The 22,672-nt window shown below is 39.5% G+C and overlaps 1 protein-coding gene across 2 annotated transcripts; it reads left to right on the top strand.

The window, feature by feature from the left end:
• Positions 1-1,044: 1,044 nt before the first annotated feature.
• ergic1 (endoplasmic reticulum-golgi intermediate compartment 1) lies at positions 1,045-22,473 on the top strand. Of its 2 annotated transcripts, XM_086310522.1 has the most exons (10): positions 1,045-1,198; positions 7,543-7,604; positions 13,029-13,101; positions 13,553-13,647; positions 16,534-16,658; positions 17,235-17,339; positions 17,442-17,502; positions 18,732-18,832; positions 19,567-19,689; positions 21,120-22,471. In XM_086310522.1, the coding sequence occupies exons 1-10, from the start codon at positions 1,179-1,181 to the stop codon at positions 21,225-21,227; spliced, it is 873 nt and encodes a 290-aa protein (XP_086166648.1). In that variant the 5' UTR covers positions 1,045-1,178; the 3' UTR covers positions 21,228-22,471. The 2 variants fall into 2 exon arrangements, with proteins under 2 accessions (XP_086166648.1, XP_086166657.1); XM_086310531.1 differs by lacking the exons at positions 1,045-1,198; positions 7,543-7,604; positions 13,029-13,101; positions 13,553-13,647 and adding an exon at positions 13,697-14,555 and having other exon boundaries at positions 21,120-22,473.
• The last annotated feature ends 199 nt before the right edge of the window (positions 22,474-22,672 follow it).

The raw sequence follows: 22,672 nt of genomic DNA, 5'->3' as shown, positions 1-22,672 counted from the left end.
CATTCATACAGCTGTTGTTTCAGCATTCACACACACACACACACACACACACACACACACACACACACACACACACACACACACACACAAATGCATTGGGGGCGTCTTGGTGTTGTGGATCTTGCCCAAGGATTCTTTCATAAGGATACTTTGAGAATGTAGGGATTCATCCACCAACCTTCTGATAGAGTCCTCCTTAGATACAGCCACTGAGGTGGCAGAGTTTTATGTTTATAAATTTTCATTTCTTGGTAAGAAGGAGTTGTTAGCATTATTTTAAAAAAAGGGGAAGAGAACCTTTTCCTCTATGGCAATTTGGCAAAGGTGGTAGAGCTGGTTGGCCACTAATCAGAAGGTTGGTGGGTTAATTCCTGGCTTGCTATGTTCTCATGATGACATAATGCTTGTATGAATTTGTATATTGAGGCATGTTGTAAGAAAATGAGCAGAAAAGTGCTACACAAGTATCAGTGCAGACCAACTGGGAAAATCAAAGAATGAACTAAAGTTTTATTGGGCAAGATGCTGAACCCTGAGTTACCCACAATTCATCCATCACTGCAGTGAGGGTGTATGTGAATGTCAGCTAAATATTTACTTTTAAAATGTGTAGGTGAATGAGACTTGGAGTAGTACATACTTTTTTTTTTAACATTTTTAAAATATTTTTGTTCTCTTGCTGCACATATTAAAAAAGAAAGCGAAAAATAAGAGTAAGAGCATAACACATGGATAATACTGGATTAAATTTGAGTTTTGAGCAGTTTGTATTGCCCATTTTTGTCATAAAATTCATAATTCCTTTTCCTCATAAAATTCACATTACTAAATAAATAAAAAAAACACTATAGTTTTCAGTCAATAAAATTATTTTTAAAAATGTGATCGTATTGCACAAGTTCATCTTTTGTTAATCTTAATGTTAATTTTTAATTATTTCTTAATTTAAAAAACGTTTTCCCATTCATGTTTCGGCCTATTATAATACGGCTGCATCACTCGGAGGAAGAAGAATCATAGTGAACAGGAAGTACATCTTAGCCAATCAGCTTCTGCAAAGCGTCCTAAGCTGACGTCAGCCCGGTACCCATGAACAACCGGTAGCGTTGAAGATAGTATGGTCTCCTGTTGTTTGTAGTTTTCTTCTTTTTAACGCCCCTGTCCAACGTGCAAACATCATGACTTTCGATGTTAGGAGGTGAGTACGGGGGGCTTCCGGTTCTTTGTGGCGGGATATGAAGTGGAAAGTGGTGGTGGTGGTCTGCTGTTTGTGAGCTCTAGATGAATTAACAGTTGGCTCAGCATCACATGCTACTGAGGCAGCCAAAGTTATCACAATGATGTGTTGCGTTTGACATGAGCGAGCTCAGTTTTTCTTTAAAAAGAAACATTTTTTTTATGCACGGGTTTTTCGTTAAGTCGCCGCAGTGATGCTCGGGTTTTTGTGTGGGTTCGTTTTTTTGCGCATGTGCAAATGTCCTCGACCAGCTTTGCCAGACGTGAGCCCGATTACAATCAGCACGGTTGGTTTGGTTTACAAAAGAAACTGTGTAGCACGTTCAGTACACAAACATCAAAACATTCAGTCATTAGCCACCAATAAACAGTGAAACCGGAACACAGCCATTGCAGAGCCATTCAAGCTATTAATCTGCAACTTAAACTTGTTTGCCACACTTTCTCTACAGGGCTGTTAAACCTATCAATAGAGTACGGCCAGTTAGAATAAAAAACAGGATGTTTGCATTCTCCATTTGCATAATGCTCACTTCATCCTGTTTGCCAGTGCCAAGACAAATTTAGTAAGAACACATTTTGAGCCAGCCTTTAGATTTTGAATGGAAATCTGCCATATCCACAGTCACAACTGTTAAGTTCACAGAGATGAAACTTCACACATTTATACAGAGTCTAAAATGGTATCTGATAAACTCAACTGCAGCGTGTTCTGGAAACTAATTAAACACATACAAAACGTATCTCTTCAGAGGCTCTGAATAAGTAATGTATTACTTTTGCAGTTATCCTGTTGCTCACCAGACCCAACAAAAGTCATTTCCTAACAGTATTTTAACAACGCAGCTGCTATATTGAAGAAAAACATTTAGCAAAGTCATAAACAAAATATCTTCTATGCATTTTATTTTGACAGCAAATTAAGTTGTAAAGTGCTTGTACTTGTTAATAATATTTATGTTTCCTGCCTGTGGATTGCATTGTTACATTTTGGGCTTATTCAAGTGCCTTTTAGTTGTTTGTCTGTTGGTTTCTTACCATCTAAATTTAAAAAAAATTCTCAAAACACTATCTTTGACACACACAATTAATGTAGCACAATATTTGAGTATGGACTGGTTCTAACCGAGCACTCAAAGTGCCTTTTATTGTAAATGGTAAATGGCCTGTATTTGTATATAGCTTTACTTAGTCCCTATGGACCCCAAAGCGCTTTACACTACATTCAGTCATCCACCCATTCACACACTGGTGATGGCAAGCTACATTGTAGCCACAGCTGCCCTGGGGCGCACTGACAGAGGCGAGGCTCCCAGACACTCTGACCACCACCAGTCTCTTGAGCCACGATCGTCCCTTACTACAAGCTTTAGTCACCCATTCACACAGTGCTTTGTTCTATACCATCTGGAGGAGTATGGGGTTCACTCCCTTGCCCAAGGACGTTTTCGCAACTTTACCATGACCTTCCGAATAGCAGATGACCCGCTCTGTCTCTTGTGCAGAGCTTGTGCAGTTAATCTTACCAGGGAGTCACATTTAGGGCCTAATTGTAACATTAATTCTTACTGGTAGCAGTTTATAAAGAGAGAAAGTTCATATTGAGCAGAATTGAGTTTGGCTTACTAGCGCAACAGTTACAGTTTCTCACATGGACCCTAGGAAAAATCAATTGCCCATCCCAGGTCCTGAGCCACAGCTTCCATTAGTAAATGTGATGTCATTTGCTGATAGGTCAATAGGAACCAACAAGGCTCATATGTGACAATGTTTCAGATAATCCTCCAGCTCTATTTAATGTGAAGTAATCACAGTTTTCAGATAGCTGTATAGCTGTGCTGAATGTTAACGCAGAAAAATCGGACAGATTGATGAAAATGATCAACAGCACGGTCAAACTGGAAATCAGTGTCTGTCATCTTTTTCCAAAGATTACAGCTGTGTTGTGCTGACAGAATGATTTTACTACAGAAGAAAAAACACTCTGGATGAACTGTGTGTCACAAGAGGTCAGATTCTCATCGTTGGATGCTTTGCTTGATGCCTCGATCATACAAAACCCGCATTGCAACAGCTAGAAAAGGCTTGAGTAACTGTTTCGAGGTGTTGTCCTTTCAAAAATACTGCAGGGTTAGTCACCAGCGTGAGGGTGTGTAACACTTTTTGGCTACCATAGATTGCACCATCCACAAAAGTAGGATGTATTCCCAGAATGTGCATGTTATTTATTTCAAAGCGCACAACAAATAAGCTAAAGTGCGAAGCTGGTGTTTTTCTGCCTTTATGTTCATAAATCTGATGAGCAAAAATAATAAGGTGCTAATTTAAAATTTAAAACCTAATTGCATGTACACATTTTCATTTCTTTAAAAAAAAAGACACACAGCTTTCCTCAAAGAGTTACTTGTGTATTTGTTAGGGACTATTTTAAGCTCTGGATTAATGTACAGTTGGTGTTCTAGGTTTTTTTTTTTTTTTTTTTTTCCCCCAGCAGCAGGATGGTGTACACATATACGGTCTTGTGTTCCCCTTCTAATATGTGGTAGTAAATTTCTAGGTTTGGTCTTTTCTAGAAATGCGTATCTTTCTCAGCTGCTGTAGATTGACATTTCAACAGTAATAAAGTTCTTCCACAAATGCCAACTTCCAACAATGAGGATCATCTCATTCAGGATGACCGAACAGCGTCACTGAAGGAACGAGTGAATCACCGAAAGGCTTTTATGCCCAAGTTTAATGTCCTTTAGATTATGTCATTTATTGGCACAAGGACATTTTGTGTTAGCCAACCCGATGATCTGCTGTGTTTATTACATGGTCACTTTAGAGGCTTAATATGGATTCTCCCTGTTTTTTCAATAATTGCAGTAATGACTTTATCGTAACAGCAGTTGGGTTACCTACGTAAAGAGAGAAGTATTGCTTATATTCTGTGGTGTAAGGTGTGAAAAGAAGAACCTTGATCGTCTGTAATGTGGGTTTACTCGGCTATACATGGAACGAACTACTGACTCACCGTGAGTCATTGCCGAGATTCGGCTTATTTATTTAAGACCCTTGAAAAGTAGGCTTGTGTTTTCGTGTCATGGTGTTAACAGCTAGATGCTGGTACATCATGTCCTCCCTAATCACATAACATCTGAGCAGTGAGATGTGACGGAAGGAGATGTGTTGACTGTAATTCAGGAAATTACGAATGTAAGTGGTACACTGAGATGTGAACCCTTGAACCTCATCATAAATATTCATGAAGTGTTCTGAGTAGAGATAGTTTGATAAAACCACAGTGTCGCACAGGTTAAAAATACATATAGTGAAAGTTTATGTCAGTCTTTTTTTTTTTTTTTTTTACACTTCAGTAGGTGTATAGTCATGTTTTTCTTTAAAGTATATTTTCTTTAATTTAAATAACTCCTGGATCTTTTAAATATTTTTTTAAATTGCTGACTTTAAAAGGTTTAACTTTATAAATTGTACTTTATTATAATAAAGTTACTGACTACATTTTGAAGCTGCGATCAAGGAAATAAGAAACTTTTTAACCAGTTACTTTAAAAGTCGAAAAGCCTGCAGCTCTGCTCTGCTCTGGATTCCACTCTTTATGTTCTCGGATTAGTTCTCCACACTCTGGACTCTCTACTCAGTTCAGCTACGGTTCCCCCGCTGCTCTGCGCAGCAGGCGACCCACCTGTTTCCATGTGTCCACAACCTGCTCTGTCACTACTCAATATTCCATCCAGTCAGCCGGCAGTAATTACTTCTGCTAGCCACTACGATGATGATAACAGACGGCTAGTGTAGCTAATTACAAATCATTAAACTGCTTAAGTTAACATGTGTGACAACCAGGTTAACATTTATGCTAACTGTTTAATACTTGTTGAAGCTTTACTAGTGTCTGACATTTCTCCTAAACTGTTGTTTAGTGTAATGAACATATTCATTTTACTAATGAATTCATTAACCTTTGTCACCTCAGAGTGAACACATTGTAGGACTGTTTAAAAATGTTACAATAAGTCTCTTTAAAAAAAAAAAAAAGGAAATAGTTTAGCTGTGAGGCAGTAAACACAACTCATTTTGGTTACTGTCAAGTGAAAGTTGTGTGTTGTGGCCTTGTCTATTATTGTCCTTTTGTGGTATAATCTTAAATCAGACCTTTATTTACCTACCCCTGGTTTGAAGTGCGGGACACTGTTTGTGAAACAGCGGTGTTATTCCAGTAGGATGACATGATCACAGTATGTTTTTACTTTAATGTCAAAGCAAAATGACGTATGTGAGCGAGGAAGCGTGTCTGCATGCAGCTCATTGCTTTTAACTAGTGAATAGTGTGGTTACATGGGTCACCTTTTAAAATCAGATGATGTGTAATTCGAAATACTTGAGCCAATATTGTATGTGGAGTCAGTGATAGTGATGTCATATTGTTCTTTTTTCTTTTTTTTTTCCAACACCTTCAACTGTTAAAAACAAAGATGTGTGTGTGTGTGTGTGTGTGTGTGTGTGTGTGTGTGTGTGTATATATGTATATGTCTGTCTGTCTCTATGTGTGTATCTATGTATATGTATAGATCCACAGATACACATGTAGTTTTTATAAGGGGAATTTATAGCTTTTGTTTAAAAAAAAAAAAAAAATCCTGTCCACGTAAGCAATGCTATGGAAACTATCTCAGGCCTTATGAAAATACAAGAACTAATGTCATGCATTGTCAGGAGCACACAAGTAGTGATAAAACACTAGTTGTATGGAAATGCTAGCCAATCAGAAGCCTGACTTAAAAAAAAAAAAAAAAGATGGTAAAGGCTCACACATTTGACACTGAAAGACAACAAGGAGTATTTTAAAAGCTCAGTTTACATGTGTACAGAAGGCAAAAATGCACAGAAAAAGGTCAATTTTCTAAAATACATGTGCATGTAGCTGAACTGTTTCTCTAATTAAGCTGAAAAAAAAAAACCTGTATTTGTATAACCAAGAATAATCCAAATATATTCCAGATGAGCTTCCTTTATGTAAAATGATCCTTTCCTGCCATAATGCTGAACTTGACAAACTGCACAACTCGCATATTCATAAAATGAGCTCAGTTGTTTTACGTTCTTATCAGTGGCTGAATACATATCTCGAACATCTCTGTTCCAAATAATACCACTATGACCACAATCTGCCTTCAGCCTTAGTCTACTCATACCATCTACACCGCAGAATGCGTAAGAAATACTTGAATAAACTCCAAAGACGTGGAAAAGACTAGAACTTGACTTACAAGGCCTTCACATGGTGGGGATGTATATCATTTTGCTCCACCTGTCATGTGAGGAAAGGCAGTGCACATTATCTATCTACATTAGTATGGATGTATACTGTGATGATATACACATAGAGGAATGCTGAATGAGAGTTTTGGGATCTAGGAGTGCTTCACATTAAAACAAAGGCGTTAAAGCAGGAGGTTATGCAACATCGAGAGAAGAAACAGAGGTGGATTACAGGAAGCCCACCCTCATACTTCCTCCCGGCCCTGCATTGCATTAGCTGTGATTATTTTTCTGGACGCTCTAAGTGGAAGAAATGTAGACAGATGTGATTGTTTTGGTAGGAGACTGCTAAGGAGAGTTGAGTGGGGAGATCGGGGTGTGGGAGGAGTTTGCACAGTCAGCCAAAAGATTTTTCACTGCCCAAAAAGGACAAGCGCAAGAAGTCCTGAACCGAAATAGTTTTGGTGTTGAGTAGCAGATTTTTTCTCCTTCCTTTTTCTAGCTCCTAAAATTGGCAGGAACAGTATTTCACAAGCAGAGTCGATTGTGTCAGGTGGAAATGATCTTCCCATCTCTTAAACGCTGATTTACGAGCAGTTTAAGAAAGGTATTTTTAGAAATATCCAAAAATGTTAAACTGAGGATTTTACCGAGAGTAAATCAGCAGTTCTTATATCCACTTACTGCCAAGAAGATGAAACCATGTGATTTAAAATTGTCGGTGAACTTTTGTTTATGTTTCTGTGTGTGTTTTTGTTGGCTTTGTGTATGTGTGGAGTGTTAGACCTTTGTTGGGGTCAGTTCATAATTACAGAGCAGACATTCAAAGGAAGAGGTTGTAACCCTGTAAAAGTGCGTGTGTGTGTGTTTGTATGTGTTGCGGTTGGCCGTCTGGATCTGTTATATATAATGGCGGACGTCCAAAGCTAACATTCCACCGCGCTTCTGTAATATCGCAAGGCATGATGGGTACAGAATGTGCAACGTTTTTCAGCACATAATATTTACATTTGCTATATATTTCTTTTTGTCTCTCCTCAGATTTGATATCTACAGGAAAGTGCCAAAGGATCTCACCCAGCCAACATACACAGGAGCTTTCAGTGAGTAGTCCTTCACTCACAGGCCAAAGTTATGAGCATCTACTTTAAGGTTTTCATTTTTTTGTAATTTTTTTGGGGGGGATTTTGTTCCACATATGTGAAAGGAATTCCTGAATCTTGCTTCTATAAATGGAAGATGCAAAATGTGGCAAAATAAGATGTGAGACGTAATCACTTTTTCCAGTGAAAGTTAACTGAAAAGGTCATCCTTCGTGACTGTACAGCTGCTTGCAGTAGTTTGACATCAGCCAAAACACTCGTTCTGACTGCTCTGGCTGCTGGTAGCAAAATCTGCCTCTGCAGGACTTAGAGTGAGAATTAACACAAACCAAAGTGTAAAGGCGATAAACCATATTTTGAACAAGTAAGATGGCATGTGTTAATGTTTGTGCCATAGGTGCTTAGATTTGTGTGTATGGGCTATCTTTGTGCTGATTAAGGCTACGTCTACACTAATGCGTTTTCGTTTTCTCTCCGTTTTAGCCTCCCATCCACACTGAGACGGCTTTTTGAAAATGAATACATTTGAAGACTGTGCGTTTGCGTCGCAGTGTGGACAGTGAAAACGTAGACTTTCTAAAAATGATGATGCATTTTAGTCATGTGATGCAGTCATGTGACCAACTAAACAAAGATAGCAGAGGGCATTATACAGCGGTTGTTTTGTTTGCTCTCAATTTTCACAGCCCTATTAAAGATTAATATCAGTTTGTACCAAGGTTATTATCGTTAACAAAAACTAACGAAATAACAAAAACTAGAAGTGAAAAAATATTTTCGTTAACGGAAATAAAAATTAAAACAAGACTTTGCAAAAAAAGGAAAACGAACTAAAACTGTAATGAGTGTTCACAAAACTAACTAAAATTAACTGAATTTATAGCAAAAATGTGTTTAGTTTTCATTGATGTGTGTGTGTCATACAATAGTCTAGGGTGAAAATGAAGTGTAGTTTCCAGGTTTTTTTTCTTGCTGTGTCTCATTATGCCAGCAGGTGGCAAGTACGTTAGTAGAGTCGTCTGTGTTGCTGCTCCGTCCCACGCAGAATCGTGTCAGCAAAAGTCGGGAGAAATCGCTACAGTCCAATTTCAGATTACTTTGAATATGATTGTGTTTTAGATAAAAGCAAGTGTCTTGTAATGGAATGAGACAAATTATGTGGTGCATTTCTAAAGGGAAAAAAAAAAATCCCACAAACCTTAAAGTGCACTTGAAAAGCTCGCACAAGAAGGCTAACCAGGCTTACCTTGAGAAGGTAAAGGAGCACGCCCAATCCTCATCCCCAGAAACAGAAGCTTGCCCCAGGCAAGGCAGCGTGATGCATCCCAAGTGAACTCCACAAAAAACATTAATGCAGTGCTTCCAACAGCGACCCAATGGCTGCTAGTTGGTCAATTCGCAGGAACATCACAAGCGAGAGGAAGCGTTGGTGAATATGTTTATTGAGCCTGGGATATCTACACAACTGTGTGAGTCAGTTGCCTTCCAAAAGTTTAGCAAATCACTTGAACCAAAATTACGAAGACCCAGTGCTGCAAGAGTTAATAGTCTCATTGGGGCCAAGATAAATCTTTTATAGTTGCCTGGTATCAATGGTTGTTCATCTGCCCTAATTTTATTTATTTTTTAATAACCCATAGGTTCCCTATAGGTGGGAATGCGAGTTGTCTGTCACTGCGTGTTAGCCCTGTGACAGACTGGCGACCTTTCCAGTGTGCAGGGTATGGTAGCTGGAATAGCAACATACCCAAGGATAAGCAGAAGATAAAAATAAAAACTAAACTAGCAAACAAATGGTAAAAACTAATTAAAACTGATATAAAATTGAAAATCTGAAGTCAAAACTAAATAAAAATAAAAACTAATGAAGATTGCAAAACTATTAGCTTTTCTTCAAATTATTTAATTCTCACTCGCTCTTGCTACTTTGTACTTCTGTGTTACTCGCAGCAACAACTTCACCTCATTGTCAGTCCATTTAAAAAATTTTCCTCAACCTTTTGCTGCGACGTTTCAAAGAGCCGGAAAGTAAATAAACGGCTGACAGAAATGAGGCAGGCCGAATCATCTGGCGCTTCACGCATGCGCAGGACTGGAACGTAAGCGTTTTCGGCCGTTTCAAAGTGGACGCACAGCTCTGTGAAAATGACTGAAAATGCTAGTGTGGACGCGGAGTGTTTTCAGTAGAAAACGCCATTTTCAAATCTATCCGGGCTAGTGTGGACGTAGTCTAAAGGCCTCAGCTTATTTCCATAGTAGAGTCAATCAGTTCACTTTAGTGTAAATGTCAGTGTTTAATTTCAGTGTAGCTTTTAGTAACTTTAGTATTAATATTTTAGTAGTTCAGAATGGGTGTTGCAAAATGAACACAGCACTTTTTGATTATAGTTGACTCACAATTATAGACATCTCAAATGAAATAAAGGTATGCAACAAAGTAGAACTACAACATACTATTTTTGTTCACTATAATAAAAAGAACTTGCTCAACTTTACATTAAAAAAAAAAAGTAGAAACATACTAATTATTGAATATCAGAGCTGCTAAAAACTATTTTTTTAAGCTAAGCTTTGTAAGCAGGGCTAACCTAGCATCATTTATCCTCTTGGCTTGTTCACCTGTTTAGTGATTCACTTTTTTAGCAATAGTTAATTGAAGTATATTAACAGGAACATTTGCTTGTCATTAATCAACCAGACTGAATCAACCAGAAATAAAAAAAAAAAAAAACTTTCATCTATAGCTAGCCCATCTTTATGCTAATTACATTCTAGCTCTGGCATACAATACACCAGCTAGTCAAAACACACACACACTTTAATCCAAAGTTTGTTTTTGGAGGCATAATGGACTTTGTATTTTTTTTTAACATAGAGCACTGTACAAAGCTCTGAATCCACCACACATTGCTTTATATTTTGCATGGAAAGTGGGTGCAGTAATTCTAACGAGACACTCACTGTTGTACCTCTCTCCAAACGGTCGGGTGCGAGAAGTAGACTGAAAATATGTGACAAATGTGCAGCCAATGTCCAGTGAAAAGCATAGAAAGACCTTCAGAAAGCCTGAGGAACTATTGTTCTCTTACAATAAAGTCTGGCTCCTTGGAGTTAAAATACAAAGAAATTAACGGTGACTCGAGACTGTTGCACAGTACTTTATTTTGATTACTCTGATGTCTTTAAACCGCCTCATTCTTAACTCAAAATGACATTTGAGTCCTAGCAGGGCTTCACAGTCTGTAACCTTCTTCTTCAGCTTGAACATAAAAAGTAAATAGAATCAGATGCCAGTCCCTGCTCTGGGAGGCAGATGTTTAGGAAAACGATGACAAGTAATTGTGATTCAAGTACTTCCCTTTTGTCAGCACAGAGGTATGCTCTTATGTAAAAAGCAAACAGCTTGGAGCAGTACCTGTTTTAGCACATCTGGTATGACAAAAATGCTAATAATCATGCTGTCTCATAGTCACTGGCACCTCAGGAGTCCTCAGTGGAAATCTGACTGCTTTTTCCTGTCAGGTCATGAGTTTTCCTACTTGTCATCAATAAGTCATTGTGTAATCAGGGGCTATATTGATTATTCACTGCTTGATAGAAGACAAGAGCTCTGATGACACATTTTTGGCAGCAGTCGTATTCATTAGTCAGCTGACAAAGACACATAGTAGGAAAACTCATGACACAGTGGATAAACTAAAAGTGTTATTTCAGTATTGGACCCTTTTAAGGCAGAGAAAAATAATTTTCTGTATGGACAGCAGAAAGAAGTTACTAAAGTTATACACTAACGTTTCCACCCAAGAGGAAATGGATATAAGTTTTTCCTGCACTCAGTTAACTCCCTTCCTGTCTCCATCCGCTGTCTAGGGATGACGCCACTGGTTAGATTGGGATATTAGAAACCTGTTAATGCTTCATCCACAGCAGGCCGAATAACATTCAGGCCACGGTGGCAAAAAAGAATCAGAGCCTGCCTTTTCACAAAAGGCCAAATATTTGACCCTCATCTGCTTTTGTTGCCCCAGGGCACATTCTGCAGGGCTCAGTTTACCCTAAACAAAAGCTCTGTTTGGCCACTGTGGTTTCTGGAACTACTCATGGTTTGGATTTAATGTAACAGTCTCTTGTTTGTCAGATTTTTCTCTCTTAGTATTTGTGTGGGTTTTTTTGCCCGGGCTGATGTGGAAAAAAATAAAATAAAAAATCAAATTTGCCTGTGCTATGTGGGGAAAATGAGCCTTAGAAGGAACAAAGATGTAACAAAAAAGCCACATCTGATTGCATAAATAGGGCTAGTTTCAAATGTCAGTGACTGATTCATGGTGTTATTGTAGCCGATTCCTTTGTGTCACAGTCCAAAGAATGTCCGAGCTGTCCGGATAAGCTGGAGCGTAAATAGAAGACAGTCATGTCATGTCTTTGTAAATCATTTCGGGGTGTCAGTATTTCCATTGTGAGACTATTAAAAATCACTCATCTTTAGTAATCATCGTCCTATATTGCATCCTTTGAAGGCAGGGAAAACTTACTGTACAAGTTTTTTAATGAACCTGAATTCGTAATCTATGTGTCACAGTGACACTCCCTTGTTTGTTGGTTAAATATTACCTTATGTAAAGCCGCAGGTCCGCCTGTGACGCCCTGCTAAACCACAAGGTCACGTGACTGTGCGAACCTAGGAGACGGTTGCCACGTAAACATGCCTCACCTGCTGAGCGAGAGCTTTCTAACCAAGGCTCTCACCATACCAGATAGACCACAGACACAGATCAGTTCCTTCCACATTTATCTTAGTAAACACATGGCCACTCTTTTATTTGACTCTTCGGCTGATTAGTTTGGCACATGGAGGGAAGCGGACGACCTGGCTGCTTCTCCTTTAGTGTGTTTTTAAGCTTAGGCTTTATGTCGGCACAAAGACACTGAACAGTTAAAGTTAATTTTTCCTACTTTGGTGTCTGCTCAGCCTCTTTTGTGGAAGCCATTTTTGGTCTGGGTGACTGTCAGTGTGTGAGTTTAAGGAAGCCTAAAATGTTGTTTGTAGGGCTTACTAAGGCGTAGCATGAGATCACCTCTCTCAAAGAAGAAATGCTGTAATGGCCGCCTGCTGTGCTGGTATTTAATGTGTAATTACTGTAGGAGGTTCTTTAAAAGAAAGAAAAAACAACATAATGGGAGGGCTAACACTGTCAGTAAAACTGCTATTTAGGGATTTATTTTTTTTAGCTGCTGTGATTTCATTAATACCAATAGCTTACGTCAGCCGTTCCTTAAGACCCAGTCAGTCCAGATCATTTGACTTGCATCATTCTGTGTAAAGCTTGTGTAACTTCTATGTGAAAGAAGTGATATATGAGACATCACCAGTGACCTAGGTTTGAACAGTGTCTTCATTCTGACTTTCTTCCTCTTTGCCCACAGTTTCCATCCTCTGCTGTGTCTTCATACTCTTCCTCTTCCTGTCTGAGCTGACGGGATTCATAGCCACTGAAATGTAGGTACTGCCGCTCGTCTGTAATATCCTCCGGCTGAAACGCACAGTTCCCTGGTTACCACGCAGGCACAAACAGGGACTTAATTATGAATGTCAATGCCCTCATTATGATGTATTCTGCCCAGCCAGTGTTGTAACCAATGAATGGAGTCAAATTTGTGACAGGAAATTGGCTTTGTGCATGCGTCAGCCTCTTGGCAATGTGTAATAAGCAATGACTTGGTAAGGGTGTGACAGAAAGGAAATTACACCGGCAGAGATACACAAATGCTCTCTCCTTGCAATTTGGCAGAAGATGAGTCCCCTACTATTAAAGTGGCGCACAATAGCATGACGTCGAGGGAGAAAAGTGTCTTTTTCTAATGAAAATACCACATTTCTTTAAATTAAAAGTTGATTTTCTGTTCTAACCATTTCTAACCTTTTTTTTTCTTTTCTCCATCCATTGCAGTGTAAATGAACTGTATGTGGATGATCCCGATAAAGACAGTGGTGGGAAGATAGAAGTGAGTTTAAACATCAGTTTGCCAAACTTACACTGTGATTGTGAGTATATACATATATACAAATATCTATTTCTTTGCATTACATCTTCTGTTTCTGTATTTTTTCTTCCACACTTTGTAAGGCCTCTTTTAACAGTTTGTTTTCCCCTTTATCTGACTCATGCTTACTGTGTGCCCTGTCATTTAACCTGTCATATTAGCAAAGGATAAACTATCCCTTAGATAAAGAAACAGACTCTCAAAACTACAGTGATGTGCAAATGTCTTGAGCAAGCCCTCAGTTCTTTATTAGTTCATATGATTTTTTTTTTTTAAAACCACTTAGCGCTGACCTATGAATCATTCAAGTATAGAAAAGGCACAATTTAACAATTCAAGGGACAAATCAGCTATTTTGTGTCCAGGCATAACAGAAACTTAAATTTTTAGCTTTAAAAATAGCGGTTAATCAGCATCAAAGACCTGACACAGCATGCGTCTGGACCTTCAGTTGATCCATTTACTCTTCACTGAAACTTCAACGGGCTCGGTGAAAGGGTGTGCTCTCAAGAAGCCATTATTAATGATGATAAAGAGGGAGAAAAGCCTGAGGTATACCAAATTGCACAAGAATTGGACTGAAAATCAATGGCAACGAGTCTTATAGAGTGATGAATCCAAATTTGAATTATTTTGAGGATATTGTGAAAATTGATGGAATTATAAATGCAGAAAAGTCTCATAAGATTTTGATTTACTATACAGTATCATCTGCAAAGTGTTGTTTGGCAACAGCTTTATATTTCAGCATGTCAGTGATCCCAAACACACTGTCGGTGCAGTAAAGGTGTAGGTGGAAAGAAAAAAACACAATGAAACAGCTTCAGTCAAGGATTGCCCACCACAGAGCCTGGACTTCAGCATTTTTGAAGCAGCGTGGGATCATTTTGACAGAGAACAGAACAAAAGGTAGAAACATCCAAAAAAGAGAACTATTAGACGATCTGTCTAAGAGAGTTCAGGCTGTGTGAATGAATGGGGGCCTTACTAAATATTGACTTCCCACCTCATTAGAACTGTTTTTGCCATATAATACTGTATTTCCATATATGTTTCAGTAACCTGCTGCATCTATTTTCCATTTTCCTAGCAAAATGTAAAGAAATGAGGCATGCTTTAGAACATTTCACAATACTGCATTGGCAGTTTTGGTCTGGCATGCTCATAGATAAGACGAGAGCATCCTCTGTATCTCCTGTTGAATCTCGTGCTGCCACACAGATGTGATCTGTGTTTCACATTAAGTCGCCTCTACTGGCTCGTACCCTGCGCTCAGATGTCTGTGTAACGTGCGATTGAAGGGTACTAGGTCACTTTTGTGCTCCTCGTGCCTTCCCCCAGCCCCTCCTCTAAAACTATGCCAAATGACAAATCGCTTGCACAAATACACCGGCAGGTCTCGGGACAGCGCAGAAAACTCACACATCGATTCAGCTCGGGCGATATCCAAAAATGGAAAAGCTTATAACTTAAGTCGAAAATTAAGTGAAAATTAAGTCCAGATTTGTGCGATAGAGGCTTTGGCACGCAGACACACAGCTGCTGGCCATGTGTTCAGACGAGCTCACTCACTCATGGCATGCCTAAACAAAGGCCGTCCCCCTGCCGTTACTAATGAAAGCTCTTGATGATTGTATGTATAGGTCGTTTTGTTTAATTGCAAAATTGAAGCCCTTTCCCTTCCCCCCTCAAGTTTGGGTCCCATTTAAATACCAGCTCAAACACGTCGGTTTGACCACACAGTGCAGCTGCACGTAATGAGCAGAAATGTTTCTCTCCTCACGAGTTAATATTCTACACAAGTCAATTTTCCAAAGAGCTTGTCATCCGCTGCAAATTTACTTCAAGGAAGAGGCTCTTTCATCATGGAAAACCTGACATTTCCATCCCCTGGTTTTAGCGTTTATCTGCTCTGCTGCTCCAGAGTTAAACATCATCTCTCTTCGGTGACCTTTACCGGTTGCCCCGCCTTGATTTGTGACTTCATGGAAAAGCACATCCGCGTGTAAATAACCTTATACTAACCTCCACTTTCTTTCAACCTGCTTCCAGTCCGAAATGTCTTAAAAAGGAGAAACAACCATCTCTCACTGGTGCGCACACACACACACACACACACACACACACACACACACACACACACACACACACACACACACACACACACGTCACTTATATTTATGCACTGTATTTTGAGATCTGGATAGAGATGGAGAGGGGGGTGAATCCCGTCTTGAATGTCAAAGGTCAGACAGACGGCATGTGGAGGTTTTTAGCACAGATCAAGCAGACATCCCTCTCTCTCTCTCTGTGCACTCGTGGGTGACATAAAATGCAGGCAGGCTCTGAAAATAGGCCACTGCCAATGTGTGCCGCCGCCTAAAAGAAAGGGGTGAAGTCTAGATGGAAAAACACCGACACGGGGAGACGGGGGTGATTGGGTATCGTAAATGGTCTGATTGTGTGTTTACTCTGTGGGTCACTTTGTGCAGTGATAATCAGATATTCTCTTTTTCTTTTTGAATAAAAAGTGCTTGTTTGGTTTTTCAAAATAAAATAAATAAAACAGCAACAACAAACAGCTGCTCATATTTAACCAGAAGGTGGTGATGCTCCCAGATTGCTGATTTTTGCTGAAACTCATCAATAAAATAGGCAAATATTTGTTATAGAGTTAAAAAAATCACTTGAGTTCATCATTGTTTTCCGGATATCTTAGAGATTAAAGTAATCACTAAAACAAGTCTCAGAAAAACTGTCAATGTTTTTTTGTTTTGTTTTGTTTGTTTGTTTTTTTTCTTTTTGTTGATTCCTTTCTGTTGTTTAACGAAACGATTTATTGGCCGATCGTCCTCGCACTCGTCTGAGTTTGTTTCTTTGCTTTCAGTGGTGGGTTTGGACATCCAAGATGAGATGGGACGCCACGAGGTCGGTCACATAGAGAACTCCATGAAGATTCCCCTCAACCAGGGTGATGGTTGTCGCTTTGAGGGAGAGTTCAGCATCAACAAAGTAAGATCTCACCTGAGAGTGCGAGAAGCCTAATCCATACATGCTGTGTGAATCACTTATACTACTGCTTCCCTTCAGGAAATTGCAAAACTCTGCTTTTCTGTGCCCAGTAGTTACACTGTGATGGACTGGGTCGGGCTGATATTTGTATTTTACTGACAAGCAAGCTTGGATTGAATGTCAGTTTGTATATTTGAGTTGGACTCGAGTTAAAAATGGAGATTGCCCCCACCAACCTCTTGGGTCTAAATTGAGTTACGCTAAATTGAGGCTGCTCTTGGATTTAGTTACACCTATCCGTATAATCTAGGCTCCATGAAGCTGTGTTTGTCTCACGTCTGCATCTTGTGCGTCAGTCTTTCCACTGCATTTACAGTGATTAACCCTGCAGTTGAACAATTGACACTCATGCTTGGGGGAGTAGTTGGAAATATGTAAAACACGCGCGGTTGGGAGGCAAGGAACATTTAGTTTCCAACCAAATGCATTCAGGCTCCCTCATTAGCTAACTAAATGTCTTGCAGGTGCTTGTGGTGTTAGGCACAAACCCACCTCAATGTGTTTATTTGTGTTCAGGTACCGGGAAACTTCCACGTGTCGACACATAGTGCCACAGCACAGCCTCAAAGCCCTGACATGACCCACACCATCCACAAGCTTGCCTTTGGAGAAAAGCTCCAGGTGGGACACATTTTTTATTTATTTATTTTTTTTAGATGGAGAAAGTGGAGAAGAATAACTGCCATATTAACACAGATCTTTTCTCTCTTCATTGTCACACAGGTACAGAAAGTCCAAGGAGCCTTTAATGCTTTAGGAGGGGCAGACAAGATGTCATCTAATCGTATGTATCTAGACAGCAAATGTAATAATTATGACCAACTTATGACAGTGCTTACGTACACCATATTGCCAGAAGTATTCCCTTGTCTGCCTTCACACACACATGAAGCTGAGTGTCATCATATTCTTAATCCATCGGGTTTTATATGCTGCCCCACCGTTTACAGCTTTAAATCTTCTGGGAAGTTTCCACGAAGTTTAGAAGTGTGTTTATGGGAGTTTTTGACCAGAAGCACATTTGTGAGGTCAGACACGGATGTTGGACAAGAAGGCCTGGCTCACAGTCTCCGCTCTTAATTCATCCTGTTCTGTTAGATTGAGTTCAGGACTCTGTGCAGGCCAGTCAAGTTCTTCACACATCAAACTTGCTCATCCATTTCTTTATGGACCTTGTTTTGCACACTGGTACGCAGTCTTATTGGAACAGGAAGGGGCCCTTAGTTCTTAATAGAACTTAAGGGGCTGAGCCCAACTACTGAAAAACAACCCCGAGCCATAATCCCCTCTTCATTAGACTTTACGCTTGGCATGGTGCTGTCAGACAAGTACTGTTCTCCTGGCACAAGACCCCAGATTGCCAGAGTCGTCACTCCAGAAAACAAGTCTTCACTGCTCTAGAGTCCAGTGGTGACGTGCTTTACATTACTGCATCCAATGCTTTGCATTGAGCTTGGTGATGTAAGACTTTCATGTGGTTTCTTTGCCATGCAAACCCATTCTATGAAGCTCCCTACACACTGCTGTTGAGCTAATCTGAAGTCCACATGAAGTTTGGGGGTTTGCAGCGATTGACTCTGCAGAAAGTTGGCGACCTTACAAGGTGCTTCATGGTTGATTGCTTGTGACTTCCGCTTTGTTATAATACCACTAACAGCTGACTCTGGACTATTTAGTAGTGAGGGAGTTTCACGATTGGACCTATTGCAAAGGCAACATCCTATCAAGGTACCACACTTGAATTCACTGAGCGACCGATTTTTAAAATATGTTTGTAGAACATTAAAGGTGATTGATTTTATACAACTATGACTGTGGGAGTGATTGGAACACCTGAATTCAATGGTTGGTAGGTGAGTGAATACCTTTGGCAATGTAGCTTAGGATGATGTAATGTCACAAGACACTCACTGGACAGAACTACATGGGAACTTGTTTTACAAAGACAGCATTCATCTTGAATACTGAAGATGCTTTGTTTGTCTTATTTAATTAATGTTATGTCTCTTGCAGCTCTTGCTTCACATGACTACATATTGAAGATTGTACCAACAGTGTATGAAGACCTCTCAGGCAGACAGAGGTTCTCTTATCAGTACACAGTAGCCAATAAGGTACCGCATCCCTGCACTCATTAGCTGATGACCTTTTCTCATCATAGAGGCAGCGCGTCCATGTCGGCATACGGCCGGAGCACGTATAGCTCGTGTTAACATTGCACTCATCTGAAAGTGAAAGCTCAATCCTAGTGACTGGAAAAACTCTCAAGATGTCAACAAACCATAAAGGAAAAAAAGAAAAAACACTTCCTGGAACTGTGTAGGAAGACAGCTGGGAGTGGAGTGTGGAATAATAACACTGCAGGTCAGCTGTGAAGAAGGGACAATAAGGGCCTGAGCAAAATATTTCCAAAACCTAATTTCCAAAGCGTAAATAGTGGTCCAGCTGAGGCCCGCATCCGAGCTTGGACTGCGACATTCTTCTGCGTTGTGTTAAATGTGTTTAATGTGGTCAACATTATTGTGTCGGGCAGTTACTGCAGCACTGATTTTGGAGAAATGGATTTATATATACCGCCTGATAACGTTGTCAGCTCGTAACAATAATTCAATTTACATTGTAGCCTCCTCGAGATTGCTTCATTGGAATAATATTCAGCTGAGATTCATTTTTATTGAATCATTTATGACTGTGGAGTGACTTATTCCGAAACTGATTCTGTAGTGACTCACAAACACCACTGCCACCGCTGTAGATGAGAATATGTGCCGATTTATTTTATAAACGTAATGGGATTAAGTTCCTCACTTGTAATCTTTTTTTTTTTTTTTTTTTCCCCCACACACAGGAATATGTTGCTTACAGCCACACGGGAAGAATTATCCCAGCGATCTGGTTCAGGTACGATCTCAGTCCGATCACAGTGAAGTACACGGAGCGGAGACAGCCCCTCTACCGCTTCATCACAACAGTGAGTAAACACAAAGCCCGCGGCCCCAAAGCTGTTTACAAAAGCCGCTTTTATTTGAATTGCAGGTCTTTCAAGTTCAAGTCCAAAGATCAACTTTTTACTATCATGTGCAAAAGTCTTGAACCACACCTTATTTCATTATATTTTGCTTTCAATGAGCCAGATATTCTTGAATTGTTTTTAAAGGGCTTAAGTAATAATTTTCCAGCTTTTCTGAAAGTCTTTCACAGTTTTTCTCTGGACTTTGGCTGCTTTTTCACTCATTTTCAGTCGTGTACGTGACCTTTTCTGTTTGTTTGTTATGCCACCTATGAATCATTCAAGGATAGAAAAGGCACCTGACTCAGTGAATGAACTAGTGTTGTGTTTACACATAACAGACAACTCGGCAAATAACATATTTTAAATCGTATCTTTAGGCACTTTGTTTTTATCACAAAAGCACCTTTATTCCAGTTTCTTTAGTTAAGTCTATGAAAAATGTCAAAGATAAGTTTTTATGCCGTGTGGCATAAAATAGGATTTGCGCAACAACAAAGTGATTCCCAAAGAGCTGGAGACTTAAAAAAAATGAGAAAACTGTAGAAATAGATGACAGCAGAAGACGTGTCAGGCATGTTCTGAAGAAATTGACCTGAGAGATGCATCTGGCCCTTCAGTTGATTCATCTGCTATTCGCTAAAGTTGAATTAAAATTTGATCTCAGTGTAAGGGTAGCGGTCAAGAAGCTGTTCTTAAGGAAGGGAAATGAGGAGACAAATTCGTGCATTTTAGCTAAATATCTCAGCTTTGTGATTGAACATCTTCACTGCCCAGTAACAGATAGAAAATAAGCCGTTCAAATGTTTGCTAACATGGTTAAGAATAATGCTGCTGGGTTGATCTCTGATCAAAGCCTGGCTAGCCGTTCCCTCCTTTTTCTAGTTTTTGTGCTAACCAAAGTCTAACCATCTTCTGAATGAAGCTTTCGTGGTGTTGGTATGAAACTTAATGACCATTTCCTAACTCACTGAACTCCCTTTGTCTTCCTCAACTCCCTTTGTCATCGGTGGAATTTTGGCGTAGCCTGTAGCACCTCATCAGAAAGTTTCCTGTTGACTGATAATGCGGTCAGGCTTGAGTTGGCAGCCTGCCTGATGAGCTACACCATTATTCGTCTTGTGTGTTGTTTAGGTTTATCATGACTTAAGGCATGGGTAGGAGATGACTGTGTTTTTAATGTGATCATGAGTCACGGCTCAAGATTGTGAGTCAGCCTACAGCAGGGCTTTTTATTGGATTCCTATAAATTCCGTGGCGTTGGCGCAGAGCATTGTTTTGATAAATAGGATTAGGCCCAGCTGATATTGAGACTTAAGAAGAAGACATCAAAGCTCTGAAATATGAAGCCTGACAGGATCGTTTTTTCATTTTCTTTCTTTTTTTTGTAGATTTGTGCCATCGTCGGAGGGACGTTCACAGTCGCGGGGATCATCGACTCCTGTATTTTCACTGCTTCTGAGGCCTGGAAGAAGATACAGATTGGCAAAATGTCATGATGACTGTTTCCAACCCTCTCCTCACATCTTATTTATAAGTGCAAAGTTGCTAGCCTGTTAGCTAAATCCAGTCCGAAACGACCTCCTTCAGGAGATTGTATCACCTTGTCCATATAAGAGTCTCGGGCACTTGATTTAACTACCAGGCTGCAGGGATGCGTCTGTTTTATTAAAGATCCTCTCGGGCTCCTTCTGCTCCAGTGACGTGAGAATGCTGACTATCACATGTCGGCTTCCTCCATCTTCAGTGTCAGGAGGGGAAAGGAGAGGAGATGATATCTTTTGTTACTGAGTGTGCCAGGGATTCATTCTGTATTTTATTTTTTTCTTTAAACGTTGCAGCTGATATATTTAGAATGACACGAAAGAATAATAATAGACATCCACATATATTAAATCAAAGGAACATTTTTTTAATCATGGGTATAGGAAATGATATAATTCAGGGAGTAAATGGCATCAAAACAGGATCATCTCAGCCAGATGTGTTGTAAATTAGGAGACCAATTTAGATTTTTGGTCCTCGTGTGAAGGAAGTATTGTCAGGGTTCATAAAACGTGCAGAGGACGGGATGAAATCTAAAGCGTAGTGTGTACAAATAGCATTTTGTGTCATGTAGCGTGGTCTGTCGTTTTTATCTCCAGTATTCCACCTGTGTGCCTTTTGGCTTACTGTTAAACCGTACAGGATCATCACCAGCTCTCTTTGTGCCACTGAAAGCTTTTCAGTTTCTCCTGCTTGTTTCAGTATCGGTGCAGCATTTATCATTGTTTACTTTACAGTCTCTAGTTTCCACTTTATTTCTACTCAGTCTCAGTGATGGCAAAAATATAGTGAATGTCTGTGTTTGTTTGTTTTTCTATTCTTTTTTGTTTGTTTATTTACATGGTACATGATTTTTTTCAAAAAATAATTTTGGTGTGGTTTCAATAAAGGTTTGTTTTTAAAAGGGACAAACCTGTTCATCAGGGCCTCTGCTTCCTTTTATTCTGTTGTCATTATAACACTCCCTGTTATGTCAGTGATCATCGCTGAGTTAAAAGCACCTTAAAACCTGTTTTTCTACTCTGAGTACCATCCTTTTCTCTTTAACGCTCAAATTACTGTAATCCCTGCGCTGTCCTCAGAGGTTACGATAAAGGTTACTCTGGTATGATTCATGTTTCCAAAAAAACCTCAGAAAGTGATCTGTGAACGAGTTTTGGCTTTAAAAATTTTAGGTGTCTTTTTATTTCTTTTAGCTTCTTTAAACTGCAAGAAATGTATTTGTAATAAAAAGTCAAATTATGAAGGCCATATTATGACTTTTTACCTGAACAACATGGTAACGATTATTCTTAGAAGCTGAAAGTGGCACCTTTGTGTCTCTGACTTTGTATACGCTCACTCTCCTAGCTGTAAATGTCACAAAGTGGACTTTGCACCAAGCCGGTTCTCATTTCCC

The sequence above is a fragment of the Aulonocara sp. 'chitande type north' Nkhata Bay genome, linkage group LG2 (genome assembly GCF_057382095.1).
Source record: "Aulonocara sp. 'chitande type north' Nkhata Bay isolate Kocher_YH1m ecotype deep benthic linkage group LG2, A_spYH_male_GT1.1, whole genome shotgun sequence".
NCBI classification, from domain to species: Eukaryota; Metazoa; Chordata; class Actinopteri; order Cichliformes; family Cichlidae; genus Aulonocara; species Aulonocara sp. 'chitande type north' Nkhata Bay.
This window is presented reverse-complemented; position numbering and strand designations above follow the sequence as displayed.

Coding starts and splice junctions, on each gene's coding strand:
- ergic1 (XM_086310522.1), top strand. CDS start 1,179: ATGACTTTCGATGTTAGGAG. Junction 13,102..13,552: donor GGATTCATAGCCACTGAAAT/GTAGGTACTGCC, acceptor CATCCATTGCAG/TGTAAATGAACTGTATGTGG. Junction 18,833..19,566: donor AGTACACAGTAGCCAATAAG/GTACCGCATCCC, acceptor CCCCACACACAG/GAATATGTTGCTTACAGCCA.